This window comes from Myxine glutinosa, chromosome 11, assembly GCF_964187855.1.
Source record: "Myxine glutinosa chromosome 11, kmMyxGlut1.1, whole genome shotgun sequence".
Taxonomy (NCBI): Eukaryota; Metazoa; Chordata; class Myxini; order Myxiniformes; family Myxinidae; genus Myxine; species Myxine glutinosa.
The window spans coordinates 31,848,651-31,864,285 of record NC_136271.1 but is presented as its reverse complement, the minus strand read 5'-3'; the positions used below and the strand labels follow the sequence as shown (position 1 = coordinate 31,864,285).

Genomic DNA, 15,635 nt, shown 5'->3' with positions numbered 1-15,635 from the left:
CTTTTAGGGCAAACACTTTTCAGAGGACAAGATGTAATTATAGCTCCATTGCTTGTGACGAGGCGTGCAAGAGGTAAACAGCGTAAAGCACATACGGTTTATGCCACTGGTCATGTCAACAGTCCTGTTAGGCCGATCTTGCCAGCGCAAGATAACAGGGACTTCGAGTTCTGGCAGCTCTTCCTCGTAGTCAAACTGTGTGAAACACAAAGTGCAAATAAGGGGAAGCACTGAGTTTATGTGCAACTTCAGGTCACTCCTGCTCAGTGGACGTTGCAGCAACTAAAATTATAAAAAGTTAATGAAAATTTGACAAAACTATCCTCTTTCTGCACAAACATTTAATTCTCTCATGAAGGCTGACACCCCTAGTTTAAAGCCTATAGTCCACTAATTACCTTCTCCAACATGTAATATATATATAATTATATATATATATACATACAAACATACATATACAGTCACGTGAAAAAGTAAGTACACCCCATGTAAAGTTTAGACTTTTTCAACATATTTCAACATACAGCTATTTGATCTTCATTTCAACAATATTGACAGATAAAGGTGATATTTTAGGAGTTGCGGAAGGCGAGAAGACGAGGCCATTTCGTAGGGTTCGAAGCTCGTTTATTCGTACAGAAATCTCCAGCACATTGATCGCGAACAGAAGTCGTACAGCTTTTATAAAGCCAAAACCCTCTTCGGAGGGCGTGGCTCCAACAACCGCGCGTGCGTCACGTCCACACAACCAAAAGCCCCACAGGCCCGTGCACGTGGATTATGACCAAATAAGGTAACCGCTACATGCAAATAAGGTAACCGCCACATGCGAATAAGTTAACCGCGACATGCGAATAAGTTAACCGCGACATGCGATAAGTAACCGCTACATGCCCCCCCCCCCCCCCCCCCCCAGAATGCACTCTCACGGGCATGTACGTAGTTCGCAGGCGCGCTCGGCAGTGCCGAGAAGGCTCGAGCAGTGCTCGGCCTCGGTACACGTGAAAAAACGCCGCCGTGGGGTTGAGCCGACCGAGGGGCTGGTCAAGGCCTCGGGGGAGGCTGCCGAGGTTCCTCGCGGGCCTCCCAAGGTTTCAGAGTAGGAGTAGTAGTTGCGCGGGTTGCGAGCAGCAGTACACGCGAAGGTAACGAAGCAGCCGTGCCGCCAACGTCAGTGCGCGCGCAAGAGATGAGCAGCAGTGCCACCCACATCTCGTAACTGCGTTCCTTCGGAGGGTCCTGGAGCAGGCTCGCCCCTCTGGTCGTAGAGGAGGAGCCGATCGTGGTGCACGAACCACATGGCCGCTCGTCGTTTCCAAAACTCCGGCAGTTCGATCGAAACTGCGTTTGAAACTGCGCCCGAATCCGTTCGGGAGAAGCCGGGGTCACCAGTTTAGGAGTTTCGGAAGGCGAGAAGACGAGGCCATTTCGTAGGGTTCGAAGCTCGTTTATTCGTACAGAAATCTCCAGCACACTGATCGCGAACGGAAGTCGTACAGCTTTTATAAAGCCAAAACCCTCTTCGGAGGGCGTGGCTCCAACAACCGCGCGTGCGTCACATCCACACAACCAAAAGCCCCACAGGCCCGTGCATTTCGATTATGACCAAATAAGGTAACCGCTACATGCAAATAAGGTAACCGCCACATGCGAATAAGTTAACCGCGACATGCGAATAACTTAACCGCGACATGCGAATAAGGTAACCGCTACAATATACAGACTTGGCATTTAATATGGCATATTTTTTTTTTCTTGACTTGGGTTTACTTTCTTAACTCAGTATATCAATCTGGTGAGTTTCTTTTACACTTTGGTGATTTATTTGTTAAAAGAACCATGTAACTGATTGTCTGTTGCAGCAAGAAGTCAACAACAGGATTATATCACAGGTGGCGTGGCAAAATGTACGGACAGGTGCATTTGATGATTGGCTTCACAGTCGGGTATACAAGGGTTGTTGCGTTCTGTATTAGTGGAAAACAACTGCTGCACGTCTCCAAAAGTTATTGCCGCTTCCTCTGGAGATGGTCCGTCAACTCGACAATGCTGTTTGTCATGGAGTGGTGGCTTTACGAAATTACGGCATGAAACAGCGTGCTATTGCTCAGCAGTATGGCATCACTCAAGGTCAGGTGTCATAGATCCTGAAACGAAATGCTCAGAGGGGTGTCCCTACTCCAATACAGAGGCCAGGACGTCCCCGCAGAACCACAAGGAGGGACGAACGCCAGCTGCACCGGTTAGTCCGCAATGGCCGTACCAAGTCAGCTAATCGGCTTAGGGCTGAGTGGCAGCAGCTGATAAATGTGCCTGTATCCAGAAGGCCAGTCAACCAACGACTGGTTCAAGCAGGCTATCATGCCAGGCGTCCCCTGAGAAAGCCACGCCTGACCAGACAACACCGCCATCGCCGATTGCAGTGGGCCAGAGAGCACCATCAATGGCAGCCAGGACACTGGAATCACCTGATCTTCAGTGACGAGTCTAGATTTCTGGTCTATCGTCAAGATGGCCGCGTCCGAGTGCGCAGACAAGTGCATGAAGCCTACAACAAAGATTGTATAGTGCCAAGAGTCCAAGCTGGAGGTGGTGGGGTGACCGTTTGGGCTGCTTTTCATGCAGGGGGCAAAACTGACCTGGTTGTTCTGAATGGAAACCTGAACCAGTTCATGTACAGCGCCATTCTGGAAGAAACATTGCTTCCATTTGCTCGTGCAGCCTTTCGAGGAAACTTTGTCTTCCAAGATGACAATGCACGGCCTCATCATGCTCGCATGATCCAACACTTTCTTGCTGACCGTGGTGTAGAGCATATGGAGTGGCCTGCCATGTCCCCGGATATGAATCCGATAGAGAACTTGTGGGCAGAATTAACGCATCAAATCGACCACTTGGACCAGCAGCCGACCTCTGTGCGTGAATTGCAGCAGGCTATTGTCACTGCATGGCAAGCGATTCCTGTCCAAACCTTGGCAAATCTCGTGAACAGCATGCCTCAACGTGTACGTGCTCTCCTGAATGCTCGTGGGGGTTACACGAAGTACTGAACTGTAATTTTACTGTCCGTAATCCCAGTCGTAATTTAACTTTTGTTTTTGTTAAAAAAAATTTTGTCTAATGTGCAAAATAAAGAGATACTTCTGGAAAACGTACAGAAGTTTAGCACAGTACTGTCCATGAATTGAGTTCGATATCAGTTTACATCACTTTCAAGGATCAATTTATTTGTTTCAAAATGTCAAATGTGGTTTATGTTTCTTTTAAAGGTGACATTAACAAAATCTAGAATAATTTCAACATAATTCCAATGAACTTTTGGTTCTAAGACATCTTGAAAAGTAAGTTCCCCCCCACAAAAAAAATATTCCATATTAAATGCCAAGTCTGTAATATAACAAATATCATGAAACATTTACCTTTTGTAGTCCATTGTATAATTTTAATAAACATAAATGCAAATTTCGCATGTGGAAAAAGTAAGTACACCCCTACATTTGTCACTACTTCAAATACCTAAAATTATAATCAGGTGCACCAGCTCAGGTGCAGACGATGATAACATCGTTGGAGAGGATCTTGGAGGTACCAGTCTAATATAAACTTGAGACATTTAGTTTGGTTTGCTCTTTGTTGTTGAAGTGTGCGGCGTCACCATGCCTATGCAAAAGAGCTCTCTGAGGCCTTCAGAAAGAAGGTTATAGATGCCTACAAGTCTGGGAAGGGATTTAAAAAGATCTCCAAACAATTTGAAATCAATCATTCGACTGTCCGGAAGATCATGCACAAGTGGAGAAGATTCCAAACAACTGCCAACTTGTTCAGGCCAGGCCGCCCCAGCAGGTTCAGCCTGAGAGCAGACCGCAAGATGCTAAAAGAATTCTCTAAGAACCCCAGAATGTCATCACGGGACCTACAGGTAGCTCTTGCCACTGTTGATGTCAAAGTGCATGAGTCTACCACGAGAAAGAGGCTGCACAAATTTGATCTACATGTGAGGTGTGCCAGGAGGAAACCTTTGCTGTCCAGAAAGAACATCAGGGCAAGACTAAAGTTTGCCAATGAACACCTCGGCAAAGACCAGCACTTCTGGAACAATGTGCTCTGGACAGATGAGTCAAAGGTAGAGCTATTTGGCCACAGTACCAGAAGACATGCTTGGCGAAAACCAAAGACAGCATTTGACCACAAGAACCTGATACCAACTGTAAAGCATGGTGGTGGAAATATTATGGTTTGGGGCAGCTTTGCTGCATCAGGGCCTGGGCAGCTCACCATCATAGAATCCACTATGAATTCTTCATTGTACCAGAGGGTGCTTGAGGATAATGTGAGGCCATCTGTCGGAAAGTTGAAGCTCAACCAAAGGTGGACCTTGCAACATGACAATGACCCTAAACATTCCAGTAAATCCACCAAGGAATGGCTGAAAAGAAAGAAATGGAGGGTTCTGGAATGGCCAAGTCAAAGCCCGGATCTAAATCCCATCGAGATGTTGTGGGGGGATATCAAATGAGCTGTGCATGCAATAAACCCCTCAAACATCGCACAGCTGAAAGAATTCTGCATGGAGGAGTGGGTAAAAATTTCTCCCAGTCGATGTCAGAGACTGGTAGACAGTTATAAGAAACGCCTACTTGAGGTTGTTTCTGCCAAAGGGGGCAATACCACCTATTAGAGCCAAGGGTGTACTTACTTTTTCCACATGCGAAATTTGCATTTATGTTTATTTAAATTATACAATGGACTACAAAATGTAAATGTTTCATGATATTTGTTATATTATATCACCTTTATCTGTCAATATTGTTGAAATGAAGATCAAATAGCTGTATGTTGAAATATGTTGAAAAAGTCAAAATTTTACATGGGGTGTACTTACTTTTTCACATGACTGTATATATATATACAGTGCATTCAGAAAGTATTCAGACCCCTTCACTTTTTTCACATTTTGTTATGTTAGAGCCTTATGCTGAAATCGTTAAAATTCATTTTTTCCCTCATCAATCTGCACTCAATACCCCATAATGACAAAGAGAAAACAGGATTTTAGAAAGTTTTGCAAATTCATTAAAAAGAAAAAACTGAAATATCACATTCACATAGGTATTCATACCCTTTGCTATGACACTTGAAATTTAGCTCAGGTGCCTCCCATTTCTCTTGATCATCTTTGAGATGTTTCTACACCTTCATTGGAGTCCATCTGTGGTACATTCAATTGATTGGACATGATTTGGAAAGGCACACACCTGTCTATATAAGGTCTCAGAGCTGACAATGCATATCAGAGCAAAAACCAAGCTATGAGGTCGAAGGAACTGCCTGCAGAGCTCAGAGACAGGATTGTGTCGAGGCACAGATCTGGGGAAGCCTACAAAAAAAAAATTCTGGTTCATTGAAGGTTCCCAAGAGCACAGTGGCCTCCATAAATCTTAAATGGAAGAAGTTTGAAACAACCAGGACTCTTCCTAGAGCTGGCCGTCCGGCCAAACTGAGCAATCGGGGGAGAAGGGCCTTGGTAAGAGAGGTGACCAAGAACCCGTTGGTCACTCTGGCTGAGCTCCAGAGATCCTGTTTGGAGATGGGAGAAACTTCCAGAAGGACAACCATCACTGCAACACTCTACCAATCTGGGCTTTATAGTAGAGTGGCCAGACGGAAGCCACACATTTCAATCTTGCTTTCATCAGACCACAGAATCTTGTTTCTCACAGTCTGAGAGTCCTTAAGGTGCTTTTTTGCAAACTCCAAGCGGGCTTTCATGTGTCTTTCACTGAGGAGAGGATTCCGTCTGGCCACTCTGCCAAATCTTCGTAGGCTTCCCCAAATCTGTGCCTCGACACAATCCTGTCTCTGAGCTCTGCAGGCAGTTGCTTCGACCTCATGGCTTGGTTTTTGCTCTGATATGCATTGTCAGCTGTGAGACCTCATATAGACAGGTGTGTGCCTTTCCAAATCATGTCCAATCAATTGAATTTACCACAGGTGGACTCCAATCAAGGTGTAGAAACATCTCAAAGATGGTCAAGAGAAATGGAAGGCACCTGAGCTAAATTTCAAGTGTCACAGCAAAGGGTATGAATACTTATGTCAATGTGATATTTCAGTTTTTCTTTTTAATAAATTTGCAAAACTTTCTAAAATCCTGTTTTCTCTTTGTCATTTTGGGGTATTGAGTGTAGATTGATGAGGGAAAAAATGAATTTAAACGATTTCAACATAAGGCTGCAACATAACAAAATGTGAAAAAGTGAAGGGGTCTGAATACTTTCTGAATGCACTGTGTGTGTGTGTATACATATATATATATATATATATATATATATATATATATATATATACATATATATATATATACATATATATATACATATATATATATATACATATATATATATATATATATACATATATATATATATATACATATATATATACATATATATATATATACATATATATATACATACATATATATATACATATATATATATATATATATATATATATATATACATATACATATATATATATACATATATATATACATATACATATACATATATACATATACATATACATATACATATATATATATACATATATATATATATATATATATATATATATACATATATACATATACATATATATACATATACATATACATATACATATATATATATACATATATATATATATATATATATATATACATATATACATATACATATATATATATACATATATATATATATATATATACATATATACATATACATATATATATATACATATATATATATATATATATATATACATATATACATATACATATATATACATATACATATACATATATATATATACATATACATATATATATATACATATACATATACATATATATATATATATATACATATACATATACATATATATATATATATATATATATATATACATATACATATACATATATATATATATATATATATATATATATATATATACATATACATATATATATATATATATATATATATATACATATATATATATATATATATATATATATATATATATATATATATATATATATATATATATACACAAAGAATTAAGTTAAGCACCCCCCCCGTTTTTTTACAACCTCGCACATTACAAGTTTGTTGTCGTCAAAACAGTGTAATATACCCATGATATTGCTATATTTTCTGGAGAAGTGATATTATGGTCACATAAAAACATAACAATCATGCCGTTTTCAATATTTTATTCTGAATAATTTAAGGTGAAATTTTTTGGGAATTTTAGGCATATTTGCACCTCAATTTAAGTATGGAGCTATAGGTCCATCACGGACAGTGTGGATGACGTTTATGTTTTCTAACGTACAGTCATTGTTCTGAGAAGACCTCTAGCGATCTTTGCGTCAATAACGTGTGTAGGACCCACGTGATCGGATCACTGACTCAACCCTACGTCTCATAGACCCTGTAAGCCGTCGTATGCGTTGCTGTGGCAGGTTGTTCCATTCCCGATGTAATGGACGTTCCAATTCATCCAGATTGGCTATTGGAGGGACCATCTTCGCAATTTGTCGTCCCAACATGTCCCAAACGTGCTCGAGGGGGTTCAGGTCAGGACTGTACGCAGGCCAGGGGATGGTTGTCACAGCACCTTGCTCCAGCAAGGCTCGGACGCGTCTCGCATGGTGAGGCCTGGCGTTGTCATCCATGAAGATGGGTCTGCTGGCGAGGGTGTGGTCATCGAAGTGCGGGATTACGGTGGTATTCAGGATTTCCTCGGCATATCGCTCTCCGTTGAGGTTACCTCGCACAGTTATCAGGTCCAACTTACAGTCATGGGAGAAGCATCCCCAGACCATAATCGAGCCACCACCAAAGGGTACCGTTGGTTGAATGTTTTTAGGTGCATACGCGGTGTTTTTGTGGCGCCACACCCGAACACGCCCATCTGTCACGTACAGCAAGAACCGGCTTTCATCCGACCAATGAACTCGCCTCCAAGACCGGATGTTCCATCCACGTCGCGCTAGGCACCATGCCAAACGCTCCCTCTGATGTCGTTCGAGTAGCCTTGGACGCTTGATCACTCGTCTTGACCTTAAACCGGCCGATTTCAGGCGGTTCCTCACGGTACGGTGACATAGCCTTCTGTTGGGCAGCCAGTTGTCCTTCAGGAAATGGCTCGAGGCGAAGGGATATCGTCGCACCAGTCTCAAAAGCGCTCTATCTTGGCGGACTGTTGTCACGCGAGGTCTTCCAGACCTTGGGCGGTCCTTCACCGCATCCGTTTCCTGGTGTTTCTGCACCAACCGACTGATCACCGAATGGTGGTAACCAAACGTTCGAGCTACAGCTTTTCTGGACATTCCGGACTCGATCATGCCTATTATCCGCCATCGTTCTCCGTCCGACAACCGTCTACGAGCCACCATTACGAGAAAATGACCATGTAACCCCCACACGAGCTCAGGCGTGACTTGCAATAACCCGTGATGATAGTGCATTTACAGAAAATCACGACCACGTGGATGATAACACGTGCTGCACGAGCGATGGGCGTCACAGATGAGTGCACTCATCTGCATTTCATCAATGGATAATTGCTAATGTCATACCAATCATTATTTGATCTCACATACCTTAGAATATATGCCAATGTATACATATACACAAAGAATATATATTAGGGGGTGCTTACCTTAATTCGTTGTGTAGGGGTGCTTAACTTAATTCTTTGTGTATATATATATATATATATATATATATATATATATATATATATATATATATATATATATATATATATATATATATCAGTCACTATGCGACCTTCATATCATCAGTGGAGAACCGCCAGCAAGGTGTCCCATACAGCTGCTGCTGCACCTTGCTGGGAGCGATAAGCACCGCCTGCCACGCGGTGACGTTATCTCTGGTATCCACTCATCATATGGAGTCGACCTGGTTGCGGTTGGGAGTTACTAATAATGGTATCTGTAATCTGGTTCTCCAAGAACCAAGCCATGAGGTCTTTGAGACTTTTTGAGATATGATGTTCACAAACAGACAGAGGTGAAAACATAACCTTTGTCCACTTTAGGTGGCAGAGGTAAGAAACTTCAAGCTAAAAGGAAGGTTTATTAGTTGGAATGTTAGACAACATCCATTGTGCATGGCGATGATGGCGATGGCGTGCATGGCGATGACGTCATGTTGTCCGCTCATTAGGTTGGAGAACCAGATTACAGATACCATTATATATATATATATAAAGCTATAGATATGAAAATGTATATATAAATAACTTGCAGAATATATGCTTTTGAAAGAAAGGATGTGGTTTCAGACATGTGGTATGGCTAACAGGATGCCATTATAAACCACAGGTGATGCTTTCCTGCACTCTATGCCTTGCTTCACATGCAATTTGTAGGCCAAAGGCAATATTTGTCATGGAGTCCCAGAATTAATAAGGTAAACCCCATTTACCAGCTTGTTAGAAAAGCTTGTGCAGCAATTTGTCAAGCTGTGATTTTTAAAAGTCTGGCGGTAGACAGTTATAGCAAACCGAAGTGTCACAGAGCAACATGGATGGAATCATTGTACATCTCACCGTGAACCAGCAGGACAATGTCCTGGCACCAAATACCGAGTGCCCAGCTTCCACTTCTGCCGGAGAAATGAACTCCTTTGAACCAGCTCGGACGGCACATTGGAACCTTTGACCCTTGGGTAGAGGGGACCAGAGGAACCATGTGATAAAACTGAGGGATGGTTGTAGGGATATGTGCATCGCTCCAGCCCTGAGGTAGCTCTACAAATGTTGTTGTGATTTATGATGCAATTTAACTGGAGCACAGAAAGCCAGTAGTGGGAAGAGACCTGCAGCCGGTCGAGGTTGAAAGCGTGGAGCTGCAGTTCAACACGTTGGCCTACAGGCTGTAGCGAGTTGCTCAGCATAGCCTTGACATGCGGACATGCTGCCATACCTCTGACAATGTCTTGCTCATCCAAGTGGTCTGCCTGATGGAGCAGCACAATGCATAACATGGTGACACCGTGCACAAATAAAGGCAATTAATTGATTAATTATTATCGATTAATTAAGTACTTATTTATTTCCATTCTCATCTGAGCAATATCTCAGGCACCCTTTGAGTTAGGAAGCTGATATTTGGACATGCCAATGACCAGGTGATTTGGCTGCAAAGGCTGTTTTTGATTTATTAATTAATCAATTAATCAATTAATCGATTAATTATTTAATTATTCGATTAATGACTAAAAATGTATTTTTTTTAAGTTACAGATTCTGATGAAATGGTGGTGGTTCATGTGTTCTCTGACCGAAGATTAATAATTTAATTTTTTTATGATGATTATTTTTTTTTTCCATTATCAATCATTTATTTATTTTCTTTCTCGTTTGGCCAATATCTCAGGCACCTTTTGAGCTCGGAAGCTAATATTTGGACATGAGTGACCAAGTGATGTGGCTATCAAGGATATTTTTGATTTATTGATTAATCAATTAATCAATTAATCGATTAATTATTTAATTATTTGATTAATTACTAAAATAAAATAAAAAATTTCAATTACAGATTCTGATGAAATGGTGGTGGTTTATGTGTTCTGTGACCGAATTGATTAATAATTTAATTTTTTAATGATTCTTATTTATTTATTTTCATTATTAATCATTTATTTATTTTCTTTCTCATTTGGCCAATATCTCAGGAACCTTTTGAGCTGGGAAGCTAATATTTGGACATGACAGTGACCAAGTGATGTGGCTATCAAGGATATTTTTGATTTATTGATTAATCATTTAATCGATTAATTATTTATTGATTAATTGATTAATTATTTATTGATTAATCAAGTAATTATTTAATTTTTTATTAATGACTTATTTAATTACATTTCTAAAAGATACATCTTCGGATGAAGCACTAGTGGTTGAGTTAAGCTATTAGCCAATTGATTAAGAAAATATTTTCTGATAATCTTTTATTGATTTTAATCATACAATTAATCAATCAATTAGCATACACCTCTCTCTCCCAATGCAGCCTCTATGAGCTGCACTGCGGTATTGCCAGGCGCCGGAGGCACCCCGGCAATGCCGCGCTGTCGGATATTTAATTATTTGGCATGGGGGCAGTGTACTTTGAATGTATCTTTACTTGTTCTAAATTATAATCAATCTGTCCTTATCACACACCCAACCTGTCCACCAAATTTCGTCCGAATCTGTCCATAACTTTTTAAGATATCCTGCTCACAGACAGAGACAAACAGACAGGGGTGAAAAGATAACGTTTGTCCACCTTCCGTGACGGAGGTAATTCCACATAAACGCAAACAGTAAAATAGGTTTTTAAAACTTCAGATTTTTTTTTTGACCATCCATAAACAACCTAGTATAAAATTACCATCACTTTTCTTTCTTCCAACAATACAATCTGTTATAAAAGGAGCTGTATCTGCCTGTCTGTTTGTTTGTCGTGTTATAACTTGAGAATGGATGAAGGAATTTCAATTAATCCAACTACGGTGGATTTGGGTAACTCCCGGGAGTGTTTGTGATCCAAAAAAAAAAGGATTTTTTTATGGGAACATGGACACGCGTGTCAAAACGCGTGTCAAAACTGCAAATTCCAACACGTGATGTTTGTTATCCCTGCACAGAGGGGGCAGGATCTCCCAGGAATCCTTCTTTCTTAACTTGAGATCGGATTTCAATGAAACCACTCTCAGGAAGTAAACATAACCACTTATCCCTCTCCCAACAAAGATGTTTTATATCCACAAATCCAAATCATACTCATATATATATATATACATACCCGAGACAATTTATTCAAAAGAAACAAGGGAGGGGAGGGCAAGGGTGAGAATTTTTTTCATTTTTATCTTCCTCTTAGTGTGTTGTTCAGTTGTATATTATTTGCAATTCAGCATCTAAAAAGGCTGTGATGAATATTCCTTTAATACTCTCCCTATACATGTCCTAATTTTATTTTTCCCCATTTCTTTCATTTAATGTCTTTTTTAACACCAAACATCTTTCTTTTTTTTTTTTCAATTACTCATCTGTCTCTCTCTCTGTCTCTCTCTCTCTGTCTTTCTCTCTCTGTCTTTCTCTCTCTGTCTTTCTGTCTCTCTCTCTCTCTCTCTGTCACTCTCTCTCTGTCTGTCTCTGTCTCTGTCTGTCTGTCTGTCTGTCTGTCTCTCTCTCTCTCTCTCTCTCTCTCTCTCTGTCTGTCTCTCTCATTTCGGCAGCAATAAGTTGACTGGACATACTGTGGGAACTCTTACGTCCACATTATAATGCTAGCTTAACCATGGAAAGCCAACATTAACGTGCATCTGAGGGACAGTACACTTTGTGATGCAACATCCTGCAGGTGAAGCAATATTTTGATGATTTATAGTCAGGTTGGTAATCAAATCCAGATTATATAGCGCAAAGGTAAATGCGCTACCTCTGCATAATCCTGTCAGACAAGTGTAAGATCATACATTAGCAAATGTTTGCGTATAAAATACAATTTCTGTATCTACCTTTCACTGTAGCTACACATTTTATGCGGAACTCGAACCTCGCAGCACAGTTATCGATCTTAATTCACAATGGCAATACAACTGGCCTCAAGATGTGATCCTGACAGTCCATTATTTAATTGATGATGAGTAACAAACAAAACATGATCTTAAAGGTTTAAAAAACTCTTACTAGACCAGGAGGATAGGATGAGCTTGGAGGGCACTAAACATATAAGAGATTTACTAAACCTTGACTGGTGGACCATCACATATTTTTAATCTATCCTATAAAAGAGCCATTAGTGTGTGTGTGTGTGTGTGTGTGTGTGTGTGTGTGTGTGTGTGTGTGTGTGTGTGTGTGTGTGTGTGTGTGTGTGTGTGTGTGTAATATTATAATATTAAATATAAATTTCCCTCAGTGGGTGTAGGGAAGTGTTTTAGGCACCACCAAAAATATTTTAAAAACCCAAAATGATTTCTTCAAAATGTCAACAGGATGAGAACATCACCGGGCAACGCCGGGTGCTCCCGCTAGTCTTTAATACATAAAAAAAACGTCGCACAGCTTTTCAGTGAAAATTGAGGTCACATCAGAAAGCATCATATAACTAACTATATGGGCCATGGAGACATGTTTCCATCATGACGCAAAAAAATATGTGTTACGATGGCACGGCCATGAAGCGACACCCACTTTGAACACGACGTTTCCATCGCTGCAGCCGGTGTGCAGACACTTGTGCTCACTAATACACCACTGACATTCCCAGCGACTGGCTGTGCAGGCCCCACATCTGTTGGGAGATGCAGTATGATGATTTGATTAGGAAGAGGTAACACTATTATTTCTCATACATGTACTGATTCTTTCCCCTCATTCTCACTTCTAACATCGCCAATTGGAAAGACCAAGCTACAGATACTTATGATATTATCCATTAGTATCACTCCCTCAACAACTACTGGGAATTATAAAACGAATTGGACAAAATGATCATACGAGGCAAATGGATGCAGTTGAGAAAAGGATGGGCAGTCATAGATCAGAAATGGCGTGGAAACGATGACGACGTTTCCATAGAGCACACTAAGTTCCGTGCGCACATGATCTGCAAACAACACAAAGAGCAATTATGCAAAAGCATGGAAATGCATATTCACTAGCACATGTATGCAGGTCAATGTGCATACACATCTGGGTGCATGCAAAGCCGATACACAAAACCGCACACACACGCATGGCTCAATGCATGTACAAATACACAAACGCCAATGGAAGCACACAATCATGGGAATACACTGCTCCATTCAAGCTTATTATGTACACACAAGCACATGCACATGCACATGCACATGCACACCTACAAGCACACACAGTTAACTAGCACACAATGGCATGCTCACACAGTCTATGCCCTTGCATAACTGCACATATACACACCGTTTGGCTTGCACACTTCCTACACACGGCATGAAACAAGAGCCCAGTACCGGTCATGATCTTGAGCTGTAGGGACATCATTGTTTAAAAAAACATGTACTGGCAGAAGCTATGCAGCCTCAACATTACCAATGTTGGGCCATGCTGCGTCATCTGGGTAGCGGTTTGTGCACTGGATGCGGTTGTGCCGAACATCTGCAAGAACAGTGTGACCGAGGATGGAGCAATGCAGATATTCGTCGGGAGACAGGTATGGCAAGGCTGATACATGAAGCTCAACCTGGGATGGAGGGTGGAAAAGCAAAAAGTAAATGTAGTCAGTGGTCTCCATCATTTATGATATGACCATGTATTTCTGGACCTGTGGGATAGAGCATCTTCTCTGAACTGATTCTAGGAGGCCAGAAGTTCAAACCCGAACCCCTGGCTGAGTCATCCCAATAACTAAAAAAAAGGTATGTTCTTCCTTGCTTGATGCTCAGCATTTAAAAAGGATAGAGCATGGACAAACAACCATAGGTTGGCAACCATTGTGCAGGCTTGATGGGCTTAATGACCTCATTCCTTTGAAGGGAACTCATATTTACTCAGCTGTAGTTAGTTGCATCTTCACTTTTTTGTGTCCTATTAACATTTTGAATAAAATTATAGAATCAAAAACCGCTGGGCCAATATCCACAAAATTTTGCCTACGTGCTAAGGACACATCTAAAATATATGACAATTTTCATATCAAAGTTTTTATTCAAGAAAACCAATGAATACGCGTTAAGAGAAATCAAATTCATAAATAAAATCAAACATTTAATGCAACAGTTCTAACTAACATTTATTATTCCACGATAGCAGGAATCATTTAGGAGGACATAGAAGGAGCACACAAAATTATATATAGTAATACTTCTCAAATTAAGTTTGTAAAGAACACACAAACAACAATCAGAGCCACGATGACAGCAGTGACGACAATATAAATACTCGTTCAAATATCATTTTTTTCATGTGTTTCACTTCATGTATGTATGCACGCATGTACATATGTATGTAAGGGTGTACGTGCATATGAACCTTGTATAATCAAATACAGCTTGGTCGATCTCCATCAAATTTTGAATACATGCCCCACTTTATTGATTGAAAATAGGGGCAATGTCCATGGGCTCACCTGGTAGAACCAGGGAACCACTGGTAAGTGTGGATGACCCACAAAATATGAAATGGAGAAGAAAGTAAATACCTATTTTGGGGGGCAACCCCCTTTTTTAAATGCCATCAACAAACTTTAGTAGATCACAGGTACAGGTGATGAAGGTTGTGGTCAAGTTTCATCGAAATCGTATGTGTAGTTTCAGAGAAAGCAAGATACCTATTTTGGGGGAGAGATGGGAGCAGGGTCAAGATCCCCCTTAGCCCCACTTGGACTCTGATTTTCTTAATGCTGTGAACAAACAATAGTCCCTCACGGGTGATGAAGGTTGTGGTCAAGTTTCATCAAAATTGTGTGTAGTTTCAAAGAAGAAAGCACATACAGTAACTATTTGGGGAGGGGGAGGGGGGGGAACTGGACCCACCTTGACCAACCTTAGACCTTGATTTTTAGCTCA

At 40.6% G+C, this 15,635-nt stretch overlaps 1 protein-coding gene across 6 annotated transcripts in view; it reads right to left on the bottom strand.

Moving 5' to 3' along the window:
* Positions 1–15,635, bottom strand: part of LOC137436543 (plexin-B3) — a 151,455-nt gene that overhangs the window by 67,992 nt on the left and 67,828 nt on the right. For all 6 annotated transcript variants that reach the window (XM_078786537.1, XM_078786536.1, XM_078786541.1 and 3 more), the window contains 6 exons: positions 14,161–14,311; positions 13,591–13,699; positions 13,285–13,384; positions 9,921–10,061; positions 9,652–9,765; positions 96–195 (listed from right to left, as the gene is read on the bottom strand). In XM_078786537.1, the coding sequence (XP_078642663.1) occupies positions 96–195; positions 9,652–9,765; positions 9,921–10,061; positions 13,285–13,384; positions 13,591–13,699; positions 14,161–14,311 (715 nt within the window). The remainder of the gene's footprint in view (positions 1–95; positions 196–9,651; positions 9,766–9,920; positions 10,062–13,284; positions 13,385–13,590; positions 13,700–14,160; positions 14,312–15,635) is intronic.